We start from the raw sequence: 23,176 nt of genomic DNA on the forward strand, positions 1-23,176 counted from the left end.
TACGTCTGTAATATCAACAAACTGCTATATAAAATATATATTCAAAACAACGATTGTAATATTATAGTTTTGTTGAGCAAAAATAAGTTTTTATAAGAACAAAGACATTTAGAAACAGATGGTCTATTTATAATTTTTGTAGTGAATATTTCTGCCACCAAGAATTCTTTTTTTGCTCGCTTTTCATTGAAGTTGGCTTAGGTGTGAACAAATATTTATACAAAAGATTCAGATTTTGAGTCCGTTCTCTGATTGTTTACAAAATCTTAAATTAATTTCTAGATTTGTATTTCTTATGTGGTTGTCAACGTCATATTTATGAAAACGTGATCAGTATCCTCCATCAAATTCTAATTACCTTCTCATTATACAAATATTTATTATACAATATTTATTTAGTTTTAATTAGCCATATAGTCAGAGACTTATGAAAATATAATATACACCAATGAGTTGCTTATTTATTTTTTCTTTAATTTAATATTTTAGCGCTGCAAACATCTATAGTGATAAATTTGTATTAATTTCAGACAATATTTTTAGTAAAATATCAAAAATTCTCGTGTTAATTTTTTTCACACAACATTTTCCCGAAAAAAATTACCAGATTGCCTCGACACAGAATCTCTAAGCTGCATGATTAATCAATGATATGTATTAATCGGTGACTAATACACGAAAAACCTGGATTTAAGTCCCATATTTTTGTCGCATCTGGGAGATTGGAATTAGTGATTATTATTTAACTATGATTCCAATCGATTATTTTTTCTAGATATGTTTAATCTTACGAATGAATATCATATCGAATATAGGTGTCTATTAATTATGAGCTATAAAAACGTCACTGATTTACTCACTACTTAATTGCTAGTTAATGGCAGTATTTACCCCGTTGTAACACATTGGCGCAACGAAAGATTTACAATAAATAATTTTAACAAAGTGATAAACAAGCACATACGATATATTTTATTATATTTAAAAGGCAATAGTAGATTTTATAGATACGTATAAACTTGTTATTTTTATAACACAGTAAAACAAATACTTTTTGAGCTTCTGAATTTAACCAATTTACATTGCGGCCTTCAATATCCATAACCTAAAACTTAATGTTTCTTAATAAAATCAATAACAATTATAAACATTTTTTACACAAATGACAAATAACTTTAAATATGTTACTATTTTTATCTTTCTTAGTCTAATTTTCAAGCCTTTCGCTTTGGAAATATGTTTTAATAATAAAAAATATATTAATTATGATAACTACATAATCTTGTATTAAATTTAGCCTTAATAATCTTAGGGCTTTAGATTTATTTTAATCTAATAAAGTAAGATGTTCTTACGATGTCTACAAAAAAAAAATTTTTACAGTAATTTTTTATTTTTGATGAAATTTATATTTTTTTTTAATACAGTTGTTTTTATATTATTACGGCTATGTACGACCCATAGTTATATATATTATTTATCTTTACAGCAAGTCTTTTATTCAGTAATCATATTAGAGAATAATGGATACTACAATAGTTAAAGTAAATTTAAAAATAATATATACAATAAAAATGTATTATTACAAAATATATATATACATATATATTAATATGTGTATTCATTATTTTTAAGTTATTTTATACACATCCACGAAAAACAGAGATTCATTATAAATTCACGAATCCCTGGACACGCAGTGGTAAAAGTGCCAGCTTGTCACGCGGAAGACAAGGGTTTGAGCACCGTTGAAACCATCAAAAACTGGATGAAATCTTTTTAAAATTCCGCTTCCTTTTTCCTCTAAAGCCTCTCAAATACATTATTAAACCATTTATATAACGAACGAAATAGTTGGCCTATTAAAATTCAGCCGACTTTTTATTACCTACTGAAGTTGCTTGGCAATAGTTATCGTATCCGTTTCGAATACATAGTAGTCGGAGCAGTTAAACATTTTAGCTTTAATTCGTCTGCCGTCTAAGCTTTTTTTATTCCGCGAATGTTCCGCTTTACTAAGCGCGGCCATTATTTTATTTATACGCCCCAATTTGTACGATTCGAGTTTCCCTTTTCTTCTTCCATCCGAAATGAGAGATATAACAATTTCATATGATGATATAACAATTTCATATGAACATATAATATACATTTAAGCATACACGAAATGTGCGCGTCAATTCATGTACATTCGAAAAAGAAGTTATATTTAAAATATTTATAAAAAAGTATTAGTTTAATTAATATTGTCAAGGTTAAATCAATTTTGTTTACGTTTGACAGTCAAGTATTGACTACGCATTGGGTCACTCTCAGTGATTTCTTTATTTTGAATATTACGGAACAAAAAAAATTGTATCAAATTTTGCGTTCAATTATAAAAAAATAGTAAAGCAATATTAGTGATTTTTTTCGAAAAAGGTTAGTTGAAACGACATATTCAAAAATTGTACATAGTTAAAATGAAAAAAAACATATTCAAATGAGATTGTCGACCTTCAGTTAACAAAGAAAAACCTGGTTTATGTTGATGCTTAACGCAAAATAATTAGGTATTTTTAATGCCATTTCAACATGGCATAAGTTTAATAATATAAATAGTGTAAATTTTATTTTTATTTTTTTATTTTTTTGCAAATATTTAATATTCATATGTATGTTTAATATATGTTCATATATGTATAATATATGTATGTGGGCAACACCCGATCCGATTAGATACCATTATACAAGCAACTATGCGTTCAACTTTCGCCTGTCTCTCTCCCTAGTAATTTACTCTAACAAGAACGATAATAGCATTGGGGGCTTCGGGGAAAAAAGAGAAAAATTTTCAAAATAAGTACTTGGAGGTCCGACCGCCAATTTTCGCTTTACATGCTGCCCTAGGGGCAAGCGTGATGGCCTGTCTACGTCACACGACCCTTGTAACTCACACACGCGGGAATTTCACGTGAAACGCGTTAACGTAATACAAGTACGTATGTGAATCCGCTTCTTTACCTTCCCTTTGTATGTTGGCAAATATATTTTTCATCTATACTTTTGTGTCTAAGTATACAGGTCGTATATAGTTGCTTCGATAGTATATGCTCTTTGATTACGTCGGCAGGTCTTTCTTGAAGTCGTCGGTACTTGTTCTTGAGCACATGTTCTGGAGGTGACGCTCAAACACGGAGCGAGGCGTACGTTCATGGAGAGAAGTAGCCCTTGGAGGAAATAGTAGTCCGAGCGTCGATGCAAAGTGGAGTCGAGTGCGTTTAGTCGTGCGGGCGTACTTACCGATAGCTGCTAGGTCCACGAGCACCGCTCACGAAACTTCAGACGCACATGTCCCGTGTCTTTTGACTCGTGTTATAAATGAGTAATATCTTTTCTTATTCGTTATATTTTTTAAATTTTGTTATTATTCATCTTGTTTAAATTTAAAATTTATCTAGTTGCTTGTGATTATTTTTACTCGATTTATATTTTTTTAATCAGATTGTTTTTCTGCAATGTTATAAATTCTTCATATATGGTCATAGCTTATTTAAGTAGCTTTAAAATGGTTGATGTGGTTTTCAATTTGTTTTTTTTAATATTTGGTTATATTCTATTGTATACGCAGAGTTTGATTTGAGTTAATCCTAAATTGTAATATTTTGAGCCGATTTTTATTTTATTTTATTGTACTGTTTATACAACTTTATGCTATGATTCTTTATATTTATATGTGTATAAACGTCTTAATGAAAGTTTAAAAAAAATGTTTACATAATTGTTACATATTTCATTCTCTTTACGGAATTATACTAATTTATCGCGTCTTTCGTTTTTGTCGCCAAACCCCTATTCTCCTACAGTATTTTATTATTGTCCAAGTCCGGCTTAATTAATAAAAATTTTAAATTATAATTGTTATAGTAATGTTTTTAATATTATGACATAAAATCTACTGTTAGAAGTTAGATTTGCTTAGATCACTGGATTTGCTTATAATTAAAGTTTCTATTTTTTAAGTTTAATACTGCTTCATCTATTTCCGAATAAGCTGTAACTACTTCTTCATTTTTATTGTGTGAATTATATATTGTGTAATCATCAATTTTCCTGCTTAAGACATTCGCATTTCACTAATCTCTTGTATTAAAATATTATTACTTTTCATTTTATTGATTAAATTATTTTTTTCCTGGTTCAACAATGTTTCTAACATTCCTTGTATGTGTGTATATATTTTGATAAAAATAACTGTCTTGATATATAATGTAACTGACTATAAATAGCCATAAAAGGTTAAGTGATGAGCATCGCGACCTTTAATAAAAATAAAAATACGAATAATAAAATATAAAAATTGTGTATATATTATATGTACATAAATATTGTGAATTATTTTTCTTCAGAGGCTTCCAAATTAAAAATTCCCTTAGGGCAAAATTCTGTTAATTTACACGAACACTTGTTGATATTTGCACACCGAAAGGTCAATTAGCGATTAGCAATTGTATTGTGGCGTTAATGGTAACGATAACATTCAAGGATTTTTGGCTTATATTGTTGTGCCTATGATTGCTATATTAGAAATACAATAGTTTTAAATAATTAGATATTAATAGTGTAATAAACAAAAAGTTTATGATTCTAATTTGTATTATTTTTCAAAAATTTATCGTTAAAATAATAAACATAAATGTTTATTATTGTATTATTTTAATTTTATTTATGTATGTTTAGGGTTTAACATATTATGCTATAAAACTATAATATATAAGAGAACTATAATTTTATTTGTTTATAACTAGACCCAAATTACTACAAACACCGATAGCTGGTTATAGTTTTTGATAGTTATGCTTATCAAAGAGCTATTTATTATGCCTGTTCTTGCATATAATACATGTAACACTTCTAGGGGACGCAAGCGCTAGTAATAGTGTCAGAATATATTTAAATAAATTCCCACCAACAGTGAACGGTGCCATACAACTATGATATGCTTATATGGCAACATGAAAGGAGACTTAAAAAATCATGAAACAATGGCGATCATTGGCCAGGTTTAAAGCACTTATTAAAATCGCTTTAGTCGCAATACGTGTTAAAAGCGCAATAAACAAAATGTCATAGGTCTTTACGTCCCGCTGAAAAGTACATTTTGTGTTTGAAGATTAAAGCCATTCGCAGATTTTCAACAGAAATATTTTTCCTACTTTATTATATTATGCCTATTATTAATAACATTGAAAGCATAAAAATATAAGCATATATTTACAGAGTATGTATATACGTATTTATAAATCCGAACATGAATTGATTCATTTGAAGTGAAAATTATTTTAAATTCAACCAATCTTCAAACGCAGATATCTTGTTCATACTATCAATATTAATCTGAAAATCTAGATCAAGAGGATGGGTTTCTAATATTATACGTCGACGTGGTTCGGGTACGTGTCATAGAGTATTCAATCTTGTACGCTAATATACATAATATAAACAGGAGCTTCCCAAAATATACAACTATATTTATTTATATGATATACCATGTTTGTACAACTTCATTGCTTACATAAACACGTAAAAATACCGCAACTAACAGGATACATACTGAAAGTTTGCTGCGTTGTAGGCAATTCCATTAAGAACGTTTTACCCTTAACCTCAGTCTGTCATCGCGGTAATAAAGACGTAAGAAAATCTGGGCAAAAAGACGACGGAGCTCGTCGAGACCACGTATTGCGTAAATCTCTATAATTTGCATATACAAGGATAATTTTAATGCAGAATTGGTATATCGCGGTCGCATCTCGATCTATTCATATTCCGATCACTTGATATAGCTCACCATTACCGCCTCAAGGACAATGATTGTTAAAGCAATTTATTAAATATACTACGTGATGTGGGTCACGGTCGCATCCTTCAACCCTTCTTCTATCCGCATGAATAATTGCCTGTTCCCTATTATTGACTTTATATGTATAAATTATACTCGGTTGAAGTCCGCGTATTATACAAGTCATATAACAATTAAATATTAATTGTTACAATATTAATTAAATAAACAGTGGCTTCTGATAAATGAGCGTACTAAAACGAAATGTCGCGTGGGTGCTCGTGGATTTGGGAGAGTGGTTAAAAGCATATCAGTTGGGTTTGTTTGTTTAAATTAACTATAAAAATAAATGGTTACATGACAACGAACTTAATGCCTAATGGTTTATTGTAATTACAATATAATGTATAATTTTTTTAACATTATACAGAAGTATAATGTTAAAAAATAGAGATTATATGTTTAAGTGAAATAGTTTTAAGATGGTTTGATAATAATTTTAAAAAGAGAAATCAAAAAGTTAAAATAAATTATGCTTATTCCAACGAAAAAATAATATCTCATTATGTAAATTAAGATCATTATATTTTAATGATATAATTAACAATATACAAAAACGTAAAATACATCTGTTTGAAGACGACACTTTAATGTATTGCAAAGAAGTAAAGAAGTTGAAAATAACTGAAATAACGAATTAAGTATAATAGAAATATAGTTAAAAAATAATATACTTAAGCTAAATATTTGATTATTAATTTTAAAGCGAATAATTTATATTGACCGGCTGAAAGATAGTGCTGCTGAAATTGCAACAGCAACAACCAGGCGACGTTCATCACAGATTGAGTTGTCCAGAACCCACTGCAAAGAATTTTGAAGAACGATCAGCACCTTTTATAAACAAAATTTAATTGATGCAAGAATTGAATTCATTGGAAACAGAAGAGCGCCTTGAATATTCTCAAGATTTTTTCCACACACTCATCATGAGCGATGAATCTCGTTTTCATTTGAGTGGGTTTTTTCAGACTTTAGGGCTCGAAAAATCAAAGAGGGGTTTATCAGCGTCAGTCCATTCAAGTGCTAAAATTAAACATCGAACATGAAGTTCAAGCAATACAGTCCGAAATAATAAGGAAGGAAAATGCAGTGAAAAGAGCAGTTTAGTGCAAAGAATAAAATGAAAGTCACCTTCGTAATATAATTTTTACTAATTGATTTGTAAAAAATATTTGTTAATTATTTACGGCCAGGAGAATATTTTACGGAGGTGTGAATTTGTATAATAATATTCCGAGGACAATCCGTAAAAATAAAAATATAGCTGGTTTCCTCAATGAATCAAAAAATATTTTCGTGTATTAAAAAATAAATTTTAATATTAAAGTATTTTTTGTAATATTTTGTTCGTGTTATATTTTATATGTATGTTTTGGTTATATTTTTTTAGTGGATAAACTATTAGCTATATTAGCTAAATAAAATAATAGAATAAAATAAATATTAAATAGTAACGTGTATTTCTCACATTATATTATAAAAAATAAATAATTATGTAACACTTTCTACAAATATATATAAATCACTATGAGTATAAGATTTGTAAGTAAAATCTTACTTCCAATCAAAATGGTTATGACGTAGATATTTTATACACTGTCTAGTCAAATATATTTTGAACTAGATCAATTAACTATGGAAATTTTGGTTTGGTAATATGTCCATGTGTTTTATTTTTAAAAAGACAAATAGTAGCGAAAGTAGTAGTTGAAGTTTTCTTGAGAATATTTTGATAACTCAAGAAACACTTTTAATTATATCACATTTTTTTTAGTGTTACTTTTAAATATAATAAATGCTTATATATATTATGTAAGTTTATCACAAATGTAGTAAATGGCAGATCAAAGGGCATAAGTATTTACTCAGTTTGAGCAATATACGTATATTTATATTTTGTATTTACATAATATTATATAAAAATATACTGAAGCATGTTTATTTTTTTATATTCAATTTTTGACTATAAACACTAATTAATTTTACTGTATTTTTCGTTTCTTGTGTCATTTTTATTTAATTGGTACATGGTCAAAATTTATAGTGCTTTATCCGTTGCTATAAGACAAATAATAGGTGGCGCTAGTGTCGATTTATAAAATGTCACTTTGACACTCCCTCATCAACTACATATATTATTTCCGAGTAATATTGCTTGATTTTACCATTTCAAACGTAAGATTCACAATATTATCATTCTATAGCAATATTTAATATACATGAGATAATAATCTTACATCCCCGCGCACATTCTCATGCATGTATTAGATTCATAAAAAAATATTTGTTATTATAGTTGCAACCAAAGAAATGACGACAAATCGTAAATATGCCGAATACAAATATAAGAAGATATCTAAATCAGACTTTACCGATGAACAATTTCAATTACCACCTCGAAAAATACCATGGAAGGCCATTTTCCTTGCAACATTTTTATGTTTGATCGGTTTCGTGTTGCTTTTGATCGGCTGCTTGATAGTCACAGGTCATATCAATTCTCAGTACAGCGACAGAATGTGGTCACTCATAGTGCTCGGCTTCATCATGTTTCTGCCGGGATTTTATCATTTAAGAATAGCTTATTACGCATTCCAAAAGTACCCCGGATATTCTTTCGAAGACATTCCTGAATTCGATTAAATCCATGCTATGTTTTGCAATATTCGTAAAATGTTGATCTCATGATTGTATTTATTGTTATTCAAAGCTTTATAAATCAATAAAAATATTTATTTAACAATTATTTTTGTTTTATTGTAAATATATGTCAAACACAATAATATAAAATTTGCGTTATTTTTCAAGAATATCATCAAAGAATTCAATAATTATCTAGAAACATTATAATCCATTAAAAAATGTTACTAATATTTATATTTTACACGTTGACCATATAACTTTGTCAATGTTATAGAAGTACCATTACTAGAAAAAACTCATTTGTATCTATACACAAACATAATAACATATCATTATTAAAATGAGAAAAATAACTATATTAAAAATTGTATTATGTATCTCTCTTTTTCATAAACAGCCCAATTTTTTCTCTCGTTCTAAACAAGGCAGTCTTTTACTATGACCTGATATGTTCATGTTATGCTAAAATATGAAGAAAATCAGTAAGTAAGTTACTAATTGAAAAAGCAATGTATGTGCTTGATCCAATATAATAAAAGAGAAGCAGCTGTTGCAAGATGGCGGCACTTCTCAATCAGTTTATTATTATTTTCAGCGCTCCGTGGTGCGATTTGTATAGTCAAAAGGTAATAAAATATGGTAACCATCAATGGAGATCCACAAATAAATGCTGCTTTATATGGTGAACATTGTCTGCCACGTCAAGCTATATATAATTGTGTACATAAGTTCTCTGAAGAAAGAACCAGAATCAAAGATGAACACCGAATTGGCCGGCCACTGAAGATTGCCAGTTGAGAATCTAAGCATGGACACCTGTAAGTCTCATGAAGATACTTTAATGTTTTAATCTCAAAAAAATTTGTGCTAATATTCAACAGAAGCAACCAGGACTACTATCAAAAATTGTGTTGCTGTTGCAGCCATTTGAATCAAAGATGCGCCGACAGGGCCAGCCCAAGAAGCGAGCTTTACGGGCAGCTTTGCGTCCCGTATATTTATAAAATTGATATCACAATAAATACTACTGCATCGGGTCAATCTGTGTATAATTGCCACCCGTCACCAAAATATAATTTTATTTATTTAATTAAGAATTGTTATAGATGAACAATTTCATTTGAAAAAGAAATTTATATAATTGTAAAAAAAGGATTAAAGAATCCTTTTGCTCTTAATATTTTTGTAAAAAGCCTAAAGAGGCTTTTTACAAAAATATTAAGGGCAAACTCAACAAATGCATGTTTCGAGATATATTACTACAACGTTATTTATGAATTTAAAAAAAGGGCTAACTAAACTCTAATATACAAAGACTAGGTTATTAAATGGTTATATTGAAAAAATCACGCATTCTTAATTTGGTTCTCATGTTTTGTCTTTTTTTCATATGATTTTAGCATAGTGTAATCACAGTGCATGATTATATTTTTTAGTCAACGCTTAGCTATGTTACTATTTGATATTTGAAGAACATAAAAAATTATGGTTATCAAGTTTGCCATTATAATTGTTAAGTTCGTCCTTATTATTATACATACTTAAATTAATTAAATAAGTACATACCGTTAAGTAATTAGAATTTTTTAAGAAAAGCACATTTGTATTATATAACCTCAAATTTGAAATATATATTTTTGTATTTAAATTATTTTTATCTGTTTTTATACTTAAAAATAATTAACTAATGGTTAATATAAATGTTGAGACTATTTATTTATTATAAAAAATATTAAAAACATACTTTTGTTTGGTCGTTAGATGACCTGTTACGGCCAATTTTAACTTTATGACTGGTAGTGTCAACTGCGTACTATTTGTTCTCGATACTTCCGCCATGTCGTTCGGAATCAAGATTTCGACTCTGCTTAAGGCCCGTAATTTTCGCAGCCTAACAAATCTGTACGAAAATGAAGCTTTGAAGTTGTCATCAGCGGCGCATTACCATTCAAACGTAATATTTTAAACTTTATTTATTTATAAATATTGACATTCATGAAATATTTATACCTGACTTTGATATTTAGCCAATTGGCATAATAGTGATTAGTAATAAAATATCAGCAGTGAAATTCATGCAATATTTGTTTTAATTATGTTATCATCTTAGGTGTTGGAGCATTATGAAAACCCTCGCAATGTTGGATCTCTCGATAAGAAAGACAAAAATGTTGGCACCGGTCTGGTTGGGGCTCCAGCTTGCGGCGATGTCATGAAACTGCAGATCAAAGTCGACGATGACGGAAAGATCGTCGATGCCAAATTTAAAACCTTCGGTTGTGGCTCAGCTATAGCATCGAGCTCTTTGGCTACCGAATGGGTAATAGGCAAAACCGTCGACCAAGCGCTCGGGCTCAAAAACACAGACATCGCCAAAGAGTTGTCATTACCGCCAGTCAAATTGCATTGCTCCAGTATGTCTAAACTAAACTATGTAATACTTAAAAAAAATAGCAAATGTATTCAATTTAATATTTCTATTTCAGTGCTCGCTGAAGATGCCATAAAAGCAGCTTTGTCCGATTATAAAATCAAGCAACAGAATAAAGCAGTTCCAGTATGAATTAAAAATGTAACGTAAATGAAAGCTGTGATATAAGTGTGTCAAGGTGTGAAGTCTTACACTCTTAAGCACTGATTTGTGTACTATTTAAATATTTATGATTTTCCATATTTTTATATTAACACATTGTGGTCTGCTATTTTCCCGAAATGTATATGTATATTTGACAAATGGTGACATTTTTTTAAGCTATGAAAATAATTATTTAAAAACAAGTTTAAATCTTTCTTACGCTGTTATATTATTTTTAGCCCTCGAAAATGCATCAATGGACTGACTGCGAAGATTCACTATCATGCAAAAACGGACTGTAATGTGTTAATTGTCTTATTTAGATGATAAATGTTAAATCAATGTTATAGAATATTATACTAGATAATTTTAATAAAATGCGTTTTATTTCAAAGATCTATCCTTACTCAAATAAAATACTTATTATTTTATTCAATTTATTTGAATATATTACAAAAATATTACAATATACATTTTACAAAATATTCTCACCATTTATGCTGACTACTCTGATATCTTGTCAAAAGAAATGTACAAGATATCAGCTCCATCACTGTTTAAGCATTAAATTACAGTTATTAGAATAATCATAGTTACAAGCTCGTGTTTATAGTAGAACTTAATTTTTGTACTTCCAAATTATATATTTAAGTATAAAAAAACATCAAAACATGTATTGCTCTCATATACACAACCAATTAAATATTGCTTCATTATTTTAAAAAAGCTTGAATCTTTTTTTTATATTATTGATTGATTCTTAATATTTTCTCTAATGGCTGTTATAAAAAAAATGGTATACTCTGTCCGATATATCCATCTCTGGACAATATTTGTTAGATAAGAAATCCGTTTTGTATCAGGAAATTTATATACTAGTCAAAAAATCTAATCGATAGTAATGAATGCAAATATGAAGTACGTGTGTATTGAACACATGACAACGATAATTTAAACTCGACTGCTTCAACAGTAAGTTTTATAGCAATAACAAGAAAGTGACTAAAGAATATGGTGTTGCAAATTCAAACAGCTATTGTGTAAAATTGTATACACTAAATTCCATGTGAGCTCTACTCCTGATCATTAGAGAAAGGTCACTCGCTCGCACAGGATAAAATAGAAATAGATTTTGTATGCAACTATTATTGTAAAAAATAATACTTATCAAATTATTTAAATATAAAATCCTTCCATAATTTGTATCGATATACCTTCTATATTGTTATATTCATTATTTTATTTATACAAATTTGCATACAATCATCAAGATAAATGTTTGTAAAATAATTTCATTTTTAATGTACAGTGGAACTTTAACTTATGTAGTAACATATGAATAATTTGAGTTATGAGCTCCGTAACCGAACAAATTAAACTCACAAGTCAAGGCACCAATGTAGTTCTCAATTTTCAGAAAATATTTCTGTTTGATTGATTCGGCAAATACTGCATAGTACTATTTTGGAGTGTTTATTCCGGACAGAGTATAGTGGATGACATTGAAAAACTGATTATATACAATGAAAAGCTTAATAAAACATTTAAAATAAATATATGATACATATATTTATGTGATAAAATTATTAAAATTATAGATGAAATTTTATTGAATAAGTCCTAATTTTTGTAAACAAACAGTAGCTGCATCAGCTTTTGCCTGTTTTTTGTTAGCACTTGCAACACTTGGTTGGTATTCAATACCATTTACAGTCACCTGTAAAATGATAAAAAAATATTATAAAAATTCTTAATCGGTAAAGTAATAAAAATGTATACCTTAAACAAGAAATTCTTTCTATGATCGGGTCCACATTCAAAACACAAGGTATATGAAGGAACTCCTAATTTGCGCTTAGAACAATATTCTCCAAGTAATGATACAGGATGTTTTCCAGCTAAAGTTTTCACAGTAGGAGCGAAAGGCCGCTTAGAACTACCCCGGTTTCTTGTCTGAAAAAAAAAGTAATTAATATGTTTAGATGGAAAGTTTGGTGATTAATTTTCTCCGTATAATATCACAACATAAATTAACAAAAAAAATCTATGAGTGGCTGGTAAAGAAGAATCTTCTAATATCTTGATATTAAAGAGCCAACAGTTTATCATTTAAGAGTTTGAGTTAGTACAATATGTTGGGGGAGTTCAACGGTTAATTTAGAGATCCCATAAACAACAATGAATAGAAATCTTGAAGGGCATTGCCATCTACGATGAGTTTAGATAATATGTGGCTATAAACAACGGAATAGAGATCTGCCATACAACAAAAGAGAAGCGCAATAATGGATAAAGAATCGTGCAGGACATCCAGTATTGCACAATAACCACAAACTTTAATAATCACCAATACTTGTATGAGAGAGGACACACGCCGGACACAATACATTCGATCTTACATCATTTGCCAATGTTTTTCGAACCCCTCAGTTGAATATCCGGCCATCTGGAGCCGTTCTCTGATAGGCATTAACGAAGATAACGTAATTGGTTTTCAATTAATTATCATCGTCAGCGATACACAAAAGATTCCTCGAACGAGCAAAATAAAATCGGTGAACTTACACAAGCAAGAGAAGAGAATTGAGACTCGCATAAGCAAAACACATTGAGATATTATCACAATATCACCACATCTTTAGCTGAGTTGCGATAAAAACATCGACCTGGATGAATGATTGCTACTCAACACGCTGGCGAAAACTCTCGGACTTCCAAAACTTACAATTTCAACTTCACCACCTGATATTGAAATCTACATTTAATATGTGGTATATAATATATAATTTTTAAAATAAACTGTAACTAGCTTTTCCAGTGTCTATCTATTTTCAAAGTCACACCCTTCGGCCTCAAAACACGAAAAACATATTTTTAAACCTACCTCTTCTTTAGCTACGAGCCCTCGTGTATCAAGTTTAACCTCGAGCAGTAACGGAGTCAAAGCTCCGTTTTTTTGTTTGCCTAAACCTTCGCCGGGCTTCCAACCCATCTTCTGCAGCAAATGCATACCCATTCCGCTGCTAACCGGTGCTGCAGTCTGCAATTGATCCTAAATAAAGCAAAATGTCGAAAATTAAACTCAAACCCTTCAACAATATCATAACTCACAACAAAAGGTTTGCATATAGATCATGCTTTAATTCTTAAAAATTTCCATAGTTATAACAGATATTGAATGAAATCTTTTTTTATTACACAGGAAAAAATAATAATGAAAATGATGTAACTCAAGATGATCATTTTTGGATTGAATGTCAATCCCAAAATTACCATTTAGGTCGGAACATAAGTACTTTAGTATTTAACGGAAAGCAATTTAGTACTTTCCAAACCGCTAAATCCTAAATTACTTAATATATGTATTTCCGCCTACAATGTAAATCCGATAAACTCACACAAAATATAATAAATTTTATGTACGCATAATATATCACATTAATAAAAAAGGATGATTAAATTATAATGCACATGTACAATATTTTTCTTCTCTGCGTCCTCTCGTGTCAACTTTGCCCTCCCATATAGACGAGTCTCTATAAGAGAGAGCAAAGGCTCGACACCAAGGTACTCACCTACCCGCCAGATCCATCATGGTTCATCTCACATTCTCCATTGCAATAAATTGTGGAAATCATGTGAAGACCCTATTCAATTATAACAGCCGCACTAGCGTAGACATATCAAATCTGTCATTGAGAGTTTCCTGTAACAGATTTTCAGGTGTTCTTTTCTTCTGTCTGTGTAGCATAAGACGGAAGTTCGTAATAAATAAAATAAAAGCTCAAACCGTTTTTATCCCTCATCATCGTTCTTTAGATAAGGAATAAAAATGATTATTAAAATTAAGCATTGCTTTTATACTTTATTAATTACAAATTAACTTTATAAATTTTCTGTCTTGAAGAGCATGAACCATTTTTCATAGATTATCATATGTTTCAAGTTACTAACATAGTAATGTTTTGAAGATAGTTAGAATACAATAAAAAATGAAAATATAGGTGCACGCTATTTAAGCACAGAACACCTGAAAATCTGTTCTTTTAATATTCATCCACACCAAATAATTAAATATTAAATAATTCATCAAAAATTAAGAGTTCTTTGTGTTATTTTAATATCCGATTGCTCTTTTAATATGTCCAATTTTTCAAACGATTTTCAACAATAATTACATAAGGGAATTAAATTGCGTTTACTTTTATGGACGTATAAAAAGAGCAATAAATACTTTTTTCAATATTATTTTTCGGGATGAAACGACCATTCTTCAAACGTAGAATACATCTCGGATGTCCAGCTAAAAAAAATTTACATCATGATTATGACAAGTGAAAATAACCATTTAGTTATTGTAAATGTTCTTAATCTAATCTATGTATTACACTAGATGCAATCTGGCAAAATTAATTCAAAGTATGCAGCTGCAAGCTCATTTTGCTTCCCAGATCACTCCTAGTTTAGTAAATAGATCATAATTAAAACACATTTGATTATTTTATAGCATTGAGATATGCCAAAACAAAGCGTTTCTATTATATATTTGGCAAACCTTATGTATATTATATTTTTATACAAAACTTTAAAAGGTTATTTTTCTTTGTCATGTTATTATATTCATGCTAATAATTTTAGTGATGACATAAATTGAACGAATCCTTAATACGTGATAGTACTACTTATTAATTTACATATTCAAATATGTACCCATAAATTGACAAAGAAACATAAAATTTTTACATATAATAATATGTCACTTTTTTTTAGCAGAAGATAGTATGTATCAACATGCCATAAGTAAAGTACTATATTAGCAAATCTATCACTTAATAAATAAATAAAGCTCATGTAAAGGAATAGATTTGGAGATAGAGTACTTTGTGTAAAGCTTGTCGGTATAATACAAATAAGATTTATTATACTAAGGGCCATCTAGATTAATTTACACAACACTAAACAACACGGTCTCTGCTACAAATATTCTGGGCAACCTAAGCATATGACTGCTGTTTCATGTGCAACTCAGATCACTCTATTAACTATCCTGTTAAAGTGTTTACAGACATGTGCGCTTCCCACAACTGTAGATCCTCAGTATGCAGATACCTCTTCTAATGGTCTTATAAAATTTGATCAGGAACTTTAAAAAATCCTAAAAAAGATAAAAGGTGACACACTCACCAGTAGATGTCAAGGAATCCACCACCGCACTACACCAAATCCAGTCATTTTATATTGATTCCACAAAGAAAAAATATACTTTTTATAAATCATAATATCTAAATAAGTATAACTGTTACTGTATATATACATATAAATTAATGAAACTACAGTTATACTTATTTAGATAACACCTGCGTACCAACAGCTTCACAGATTTTTACGGACAGGAACTTTCCGGACACTGATTTTTGCACACTGATTATTCCGAACAGGATTTTTGTGGACACTGATTATTCTGGACAGAAAAATATTTTTTTATATTTTACCAAAAATAAAATAAAGGTAAGCATTTGGATTGTTGAATTTTTAACCACCAAGTTCAATGAAGCAATCAACTTGAATGAATAAATATTTTAATTTCATGAAAAAATGGAAATAGACCATTTGGGCAAAACAATAGAAAAAAAAATTTTCACAAAACAAGACGAATTAATTTTATTACATGTCACTAATATTATGTTTTATGACGATGTTTTCAAACGGATTTAGACAAAAATTCCGCTTTCAATAATGGAAAAATGTGCTCGAGGATGTCATCTGCATATTAAATACATCATAATACATGCAATAAAAATAAACTTTAGGCGCATATTTGAGAATGACTTTTTTGGTGAATAACAATACACAAATCAGAGGGTAAAAATTTAGCACGCATTGAATCTGTAATCAGCAATTTTTATTTGTTGATCATATCCAAAATTTTCCATTCATTTTCATAAAAGCCACCGCCAAAAAGTCGCAATCAATCTTTATTTAACATTTAATTGCTTGTTTTTATGCACGTCAACTAATTAAAAATGTTACAAAAATAATCAAAATACCAACAGCTGATATTTTAAAAAACTTATAAAACGTTTTTTTAAGTAAATATAGATTCATTGGATTTAATTAAGTTGATTGCTACATTGAACTCCATAGTTAAAAATTCAACAGTCCAAATGTTTACCTTAATTTTTTTTAATATAATATTACAAATATTTTTTTGTCTGAAATAATCTACATATGTATGTATGTCCAAAATAATCAGTGTCTGAAAAAATCCGAGCACCGTAGCAACATTATCATTGTTTCATAATTCCACTAAGAAGTAACAATATTCAACTATGAGATATTTCAACCTTTTGAAATCTAAGTGGAATGATGAAATACTGAATTCGAAATACTGTGCGGTGCGGTGACAGATTTCTCAACGTCCCTACAGGTTAACAGATCGACTTTTCTCTCTCTTTGGGACTTTTTAAGGCTCCTGAACATTTTCATAAATTGGGTTGTGTATATTTAATTTATTACTACTAATAAAGTCAAATTTATTGTACATTGTAATGAACTCGAGACTAGCAGAACAAATCTGAGCATTTAATTACAAACTGAATTTAACTAGTATAAAGATTATCCTCTTTCGAAATGGCCTGTAGAATAACAATCCAAGCGTACACACCACTACAATCCCTAAAATAATCACCTGAAATATAAAAAAAACAGTTAAGACACATTTAAATTAAATGTGCCAAAACTGATATAATCAAGCCTTATAAGAAAGTGAGGCTTCGAATTACTATAATTAAAATATAAATTCAATAATTTTACTATTTGTCTCTATCTGCAAAAATAAATTCAACTAAAATATAAGTATCTATTTTTATTTTAAAAATAACTTTCATTTTTGTATTTGTGATATTCGCAAGTAAGATGTGAATATGAACAACATTAAATTCTGGATGAGAAGCAAGAATAGTCAGCACTCACCCGCCTAGCCCACGCTTGATATCCGCTAGCTAACTCTTTCGGAGTCAATATCTGCGCTCCTGTACTACCTGTGAATTGACCGGGTTCCTGTTTTGACTGTGCCCATTTAGACATCTAGAATAACGTATTATATAAGTAATGATTTACAAAAAATCAATCATTAAGCAGGATATTAAACTTACTTCTTGATTAGCTTGATACATTTGAGTTATGGCTTGTGCATCATTTGGATTCTGCTGTAATCTTCTAATTGCTGTCAGCCTCTGGGAAACGATGGAACCGATGTCTATCGCCTGAAAATAAATTTCAATCCAATTATTACAAAATGGAAAAAAGGTTAATGTACTTCAGTGCTTTGACAGTGAATAAACCTTTAAATTCAGAATAAATGCCTGTTATGTTTAATTTAATTTAATATTTCTAGTTAAGAATAAATAAGCTCTTAGTAACCATTGAAGAAATACAGATGAAACATTAAAAGGGAAAACATACAGACTAATGCATCAAAAGGACAAATTCATAAAATAAATACTACAACGATCGAAAGGTTTCACTTAATCTATCATCTATGACACTTACGGTATTAAAAGAGCTGCTTACAGATGATACATGAGAAGAAAATAAACTCAGAGAATAACATAGGAGAATACAAGTCGGTAAAATAAATTCAAATTATTTTGAAGTCAACTGGATTTAATATTATATCTGATTTTATTACATAATTAAATAGGTAGGTAGAGGGAGTTGTGATACAACGATATATGCTATTCAGCATAAGATTCACAGATACATTATTACTTTAGTAAGATTTGTATACCTAAAAAGTGTTAATTCTCCTAAGGACTTTAAATGGATCAAGATCGAAAAAGGTGTAAAGGGTAATTACAATTACTGATGAAATAAGAGAGAAGACGTAGTATTTTTATATAAGGAAATATTCTAGAGAAGACTTTTTATATAGAAGAAAGAAAACAAGTTGGCGTTGAATGTTATGGATTTTATAGACTAAGACACTTTAACAAATGACCATCGAAAAAAAGCTATCAGCAAGATGTTGTAAAAGATCAGTTGCATATTTAAGACCCTTGAGAAGCTAGTAGCAAAATGTTTTGATGGGAAAAGAAAAAGATGAACCAACTGTGTTGCACTTAAGATCGGGGAGATCGGAGATGATGGAAACAATCCAAAACACAGACACAGATCACAATACTCAATTACAAACACAGCGACTGAGAAAAATGTAAAATAATATAAAAAGCAAACAATTAACTGATTTTAAAAACAATTTCTTGCTGTATGGTCTGTTTATTATGACTTTTTAGCATTGATTATCATAGCCACTTATAAGATTATAAAATACTCGTAAGATACATGTATATGCATATGAATATGTGAAAAGTAGGACTGATGAACTTTAAATATTATTCTTATGGTTTATTTTACTAATATAAGACTTTATATAATAATTGTTAATTTATTTTCGTAATATTTTATTACAAAAATAATATTAATTTTATAATTTTGTACTTACATTTATGTAATTTGGACAACAGAGGAGACAAAAAAGCTGATTGATTGATTGTTTGAGGTATACAAAAAATTAAAACAATTCAGCCATAATAAATTTCATAAAAAGATAAACACAATAAATATTTAGAAACAGTTAAGAGAAAAAAATTAAAACCAACTTATTGCACCTTTTATAATAACTATTATGACTTTCAATATATTTATAAGCATTTAATCATGTTTATAGAATTACAAGTAAAAATACATAGTAAAGATTTATATAAATCAATATTACATAAAAATGAATAAGCATTTAACCCGGTGTTACTCGCGCGGGCTGTAAATTACATCCCAAGCTCTTTCTTATTGACATATTTATTCTCATACTAGTTTACTTCCACTTTTTCAGCATCTGGAACTATACATGTGTTTTGTGTGTTAATTTGAGTAAAATAAAATGCCTTAAAGTGAAAAAATATTTTATACAATCACTTTATTGACTAGGCTTGATGCATTCTTTGTTTCTGATAAACAATACTGCATTCTAAAGATAGAATTAACATAATTTTGAAAATTCATAAGCTATATACACATAGGAGTGATATCATTTTAACTAATTTATTTTGACCTCAAAGATGTGGTAAGCATTAGATGTATTCTGTTGTTTGTATTTGTCTAAACGTCACAGATAATTGAAATTCCAGTGGGGTGTAAAATATATCCCATACGAGTAATGCCGTAAGTCTTAGTTGCGCGAGTAACGCCGGGTTAAAATTAATTTATCGAACTCGAACCTAATAAAAATAAAAAATGGAGATGTACTTTTAATTTGAGCAATATGTATAAAATTATATTACCGATGCTTCTGCAGTCGAGGGAAAAACTTGAGGTCCAGGCGGCACAGCGGTATTCGGTGTTTGAATCATTCCAGGCACTAGAATTAGATGATTATATTAAATGTTTAAGTGTTTATTTAATATATTTCTTAAACAACTTACTAATTGACAAATGGTCAGTTGTACTGCCATTTGTTTGTGCAATAAAAGCCGGTTTTTCTGGAACGACTGCCACAACCTTAGGTACACTAGTAGTGTTCTCTGTAGAATGTGATCTAAAAATATTTATATAATAAAGTCATGTAGAATAAATATTTAGAAACAATTTAATCAAAACGTACGACTTAGTTGTGGTAGTTACAACTGGAACTGGAGGAGATACTGGTCTCCATTCGGTTTCAGCTCCCCTGTGTTGCGAGCCCGAAGATACAGGAAACTGTTGCCTTAAAACTTTAGTTTGCTCCAAAGTTTTTTCTTGGAAGGACTGCGTCGGCAAAGCAGTACCACCCTAAAATACATAAACCAAATTTAGATATATAAACTCAAGAACTCTGTTCCCAAAAAAAGAACATACCTTAATATTCAATACAATCGGTGCTCTATCTTTAAGCTGAAAAGGACTATTGAATGTCTTTGACACTGAATCATTCTTCTCATTGTCTATATCCGAATTAGACGAGACAGATGAAAGCTCTCCGATCGCTTCTTGTCTCGATAGATTTTTACAGAAGTCTGTCAATTCGTCTACCGATTTTCCTACAAGTTAAAAGATAATATCAAGCAAATAAATAAAAGTACACATATATATATAATGATAAATTAAGTATACCTCCACATTTTATCGCCGTAATAACATTTTGCGTTACTTGTGTACCTAAATTTGCTGTCGTTGGTAACGTGCCAGTTTGTAGCATGTTTATAGCATTTTTCCTGGCTATTTCTAACAATCTTTTTTTGTCAATCTCGATTCTACTTTCTTTATCTTTTGATCTTCGTCTTTCGCGTCTATTAGATCTAGAACTGATCATTGGCATGAAATTAATAAAGAGAAGATATTGAAATGTGATAAAACAAAATTACCCATCATGATGATGCTTATTAGATCTAGATCTGCTATTACTTCTAGATCTATGCCGCGATTTGTGATGTGACGCAGATCTGCTACGGGATTTGCGAGATCTGCTCCTAGATCTCTTCCGAGACTTGTGAGTTCTAGTCTTAGATTTACTTCTCGATCTACGAGATGCTTTATCAGACGATTTCGTTTTATCCGAACGTCGCTTCTCTCTATAATAAAATAAATAAAGGTATATAAAATTTTCAATTGTAATTTCATAATAATAAAAAATACCTTGGAGTGACATCGTCTTTCACATTAGCTAACATTTTATTTAGCTTATCTCGAAGATCGCATTGTTTATGCACATCGCTTTCAGAATCAACTTCAGATAGAACTTTAACTTCCGAGCTAGAATTAGATGTTTCAGTCAACTGGCCTTCTTCAAAGCGCTCCGCTTTCTTTCGAGCTTCTTCTTCGACTTGCTTCACAGTGGCCTCAAATACAGAACTGAATTTCAAATTTTTAATTTGAATTTTATTCGTACCCCCTTTGCTCTTATCCGAATTGTCAGTTGCTGATTTTTCCAGCGGTTTATCCTCTTCTGGTAATTTAATTTTAGATATATCTGGCATTTTTGGTATGGGTATATCGCTCATTTTATCAATAATCGAAACACTTACGTCGTTCTCAATTTTTACATCATCTGAATCTACGGATATTTTTCTACGTTTCTCAGGTGTCTCGCCATTGTTCTCATTAGAATCTGCTTTTTTTGCTATTTTATTTACTGGCAATGGAGTAGTCGATCTTTCATCACTCTTACTGCGTTTTCTCTTACGTTTCTTATGTTTACTCTTTTTCGATTTCTTCTTAACTATCTCACCCTCAGATTCGCTGTCGCTGGCTTCCGAACTACTCCGTTCTTTTTTCTTGCTCTTTTTCTTCTTCTTCTTTTTATGCTTACTTTTCTTTTTACCTTTTTTACGCTTTTTAGAGTCTTCATCGCTCAACACGCCTTCAGTTATTGACGGAGGCTTAGCGTTGAACACTCCGAACAATTCTGTAAGTATCTCCGTAGATGATTTAGCCACGGGGTCACATTTGACTTCCTTTTTAGGCAAAAGAAGCTTATCCTCTGGTAATTCTGTCACTTGCGCCATTGCGTGTAAAATATAATAACACCTCAATCAATACATATCCAGATTCGATAATGTCGTTTTATACAGTTGTCGCATGCGATAACCTAAGAGTTTTTGCGATGCTATAAAACATCATAATTATAAGCAATACGAGTATAAAATCACAATAAAAGCAATTAATAGAAACTGAGACGGTAACGTCAATCCGGCGAAGCGTTGTTTCTTATTTTTTATATTTGGTCATAACATCATTGATGTGCGCCATTTTCTTGAGTAGTGTTTTGGTCCTAAAAGCACATTTTACAAATACTAAAATATTATTTGATATTAAACAAAAATATAAATCCCGTGTAAAAATAAAATATTACTTTTCACCTATTTTATTGTATTTTTTTACTGCTTCCTCTAAATATTTAAAAATATGATTCAAGGCTATATTTTACAACATTTGAATCGTTCGATATTTACTAGTACGGCTCAAACACGTGCTAAATATGTCAGGTGACTCTAAGGCATAAGTGTGTAGCACTCGGTACTGAAATAAGTAGAATATTAAAA

The 23,176-nt window shown here is 29.8% G+C and overlaps 3 protein-coding genes and 1 long non-coding RNA gene across 7 annotated transcripts; 3 read left to right on the forward strand and 1 right to left on the reverse strand.

The window, feature by feature from the left end:
* Nucleotides 1–7,951: 7,951 nt before the first annotated feature.
* LOC148228592 (transmembrane protein 230) lies at nt 7,952–8,627 on the forward strand. The gene is made up of 2 exons (XM_088199613.1): nt 7,952–8,059; nt 8,181–8,627. Exon 2 carries the CDS (start codon nt 8,195–8,197, stop codon nt 8,525–8,527), a length of 333 nt encoding a protein of 110 aa, XP_088055739.1. The 5' UTR covers nt 7,952–8,059; nt 8,181–8,194; the 3' UTR covers nt 8,528–8,627.
* Nucleotides 8,628–8,924: 297 nt separating this feature from the next.
* Nucleotides 8,925–9,568, forward strand: LOC148228593 (uncharacterized). The gene is made up of 3 exons (XR_015811601.1): nt 8,925–9,013; nt 9,123–9,345; nt 9,409–9,568. It is a non-coding gene; the product is annotated as an uncharacterized LOC148228593 (long non-coding RNA).
* Nucleotides 9,569–10,344: 776 nt separating this feature from the next.
* Nucleotides 10,345–11,480, forward strand: IscU (Iron-sulfur cluster assembly enzyme). The gene is made up of 3 exons (XM_088199273.1): nt 10,345–10,481; nt 10,638–10,941; nt 11,014–11,480. The coding sequence occupies exons 1-3, from the start codon at nt 10,365–10,367 to the stop codon at nt 11,088–11,090; spliced, it is 498 nt and encodes a 165-aa protein (XP_088055399.1). The 5' UTR covers nt 10,345–10,364; the 3' UTR covers nt 11,091–11,480.
* Nucleotides 11,481–11,528: 48 nt separating this feature from the next.
* LOC148228595 (protein Son-like) lies at nt 11,529–22,865 on the reverse strand. Of its 4 annotated transcripts, XM_088199270.1 has the most exons (12): nt 21,771–22,865; nt 21,500–21,706; nt 21,249–21,439; nt 20,994–21,175; nt 20,761–20,927; nt 20,582–20,694; nt 20,441–20,517; nt 18,257–18,367; nt 18,075–18,188; nt 13,987–14,154; nt 12,882–13,055; nt 11,529–12,819 (listed from the first exon to the last, which is right to left on the reverse strand). In XM_088199270.1, the coding sequence occupies exons 1-12, from the start codon at nt 22,637–22,639 to the stop codon at nt 12,709–12,711; spliced, it is 2,484 nt and encodes an 827-aa protein (XP_088055396.1). In that variant the 5' UTR covers nt 22,640–22,865; the 3' UTR covers nt 11,529–12,708. The 4 variants fall into 4 exon arrangements, 3 of the variants coding, with proteins under 3 accessions (XP_088055396.1, XP_088055397.1, XP_088055398.1); XR_015811573.1 differs by lacking the exons at nt 11,529–12,819; nt 12,882–13,055 and adding an exon at nt 14,678–14,808; XM_088199271.1 differs by lacking the exons at nt 11,529–12,819; nt 12,882–13,055; nt 13,987–14,154 and adding an exon at nt 15,351–15,405.
* Between the last annotated feature and the right edge of the window lie 311 nt (nt 22,866–23,176).

This window comes from Plectrocnemia conspersa, unplaced genomic scaffold (genome assembly GCF_051122295.1).
Source record: "Plectrocnemia conspersa isolate PC_06_02 unplaced genomic scaffold, ASM5112229v1 ptg000012l, whole genome shotgun sequence".
NCBI lineage: Eukaryota > Metazoa > Arthropoda > Insecta > Trichoptera > Polycentropodidae > Plectrocnemia > Plectrocnemia conspersa.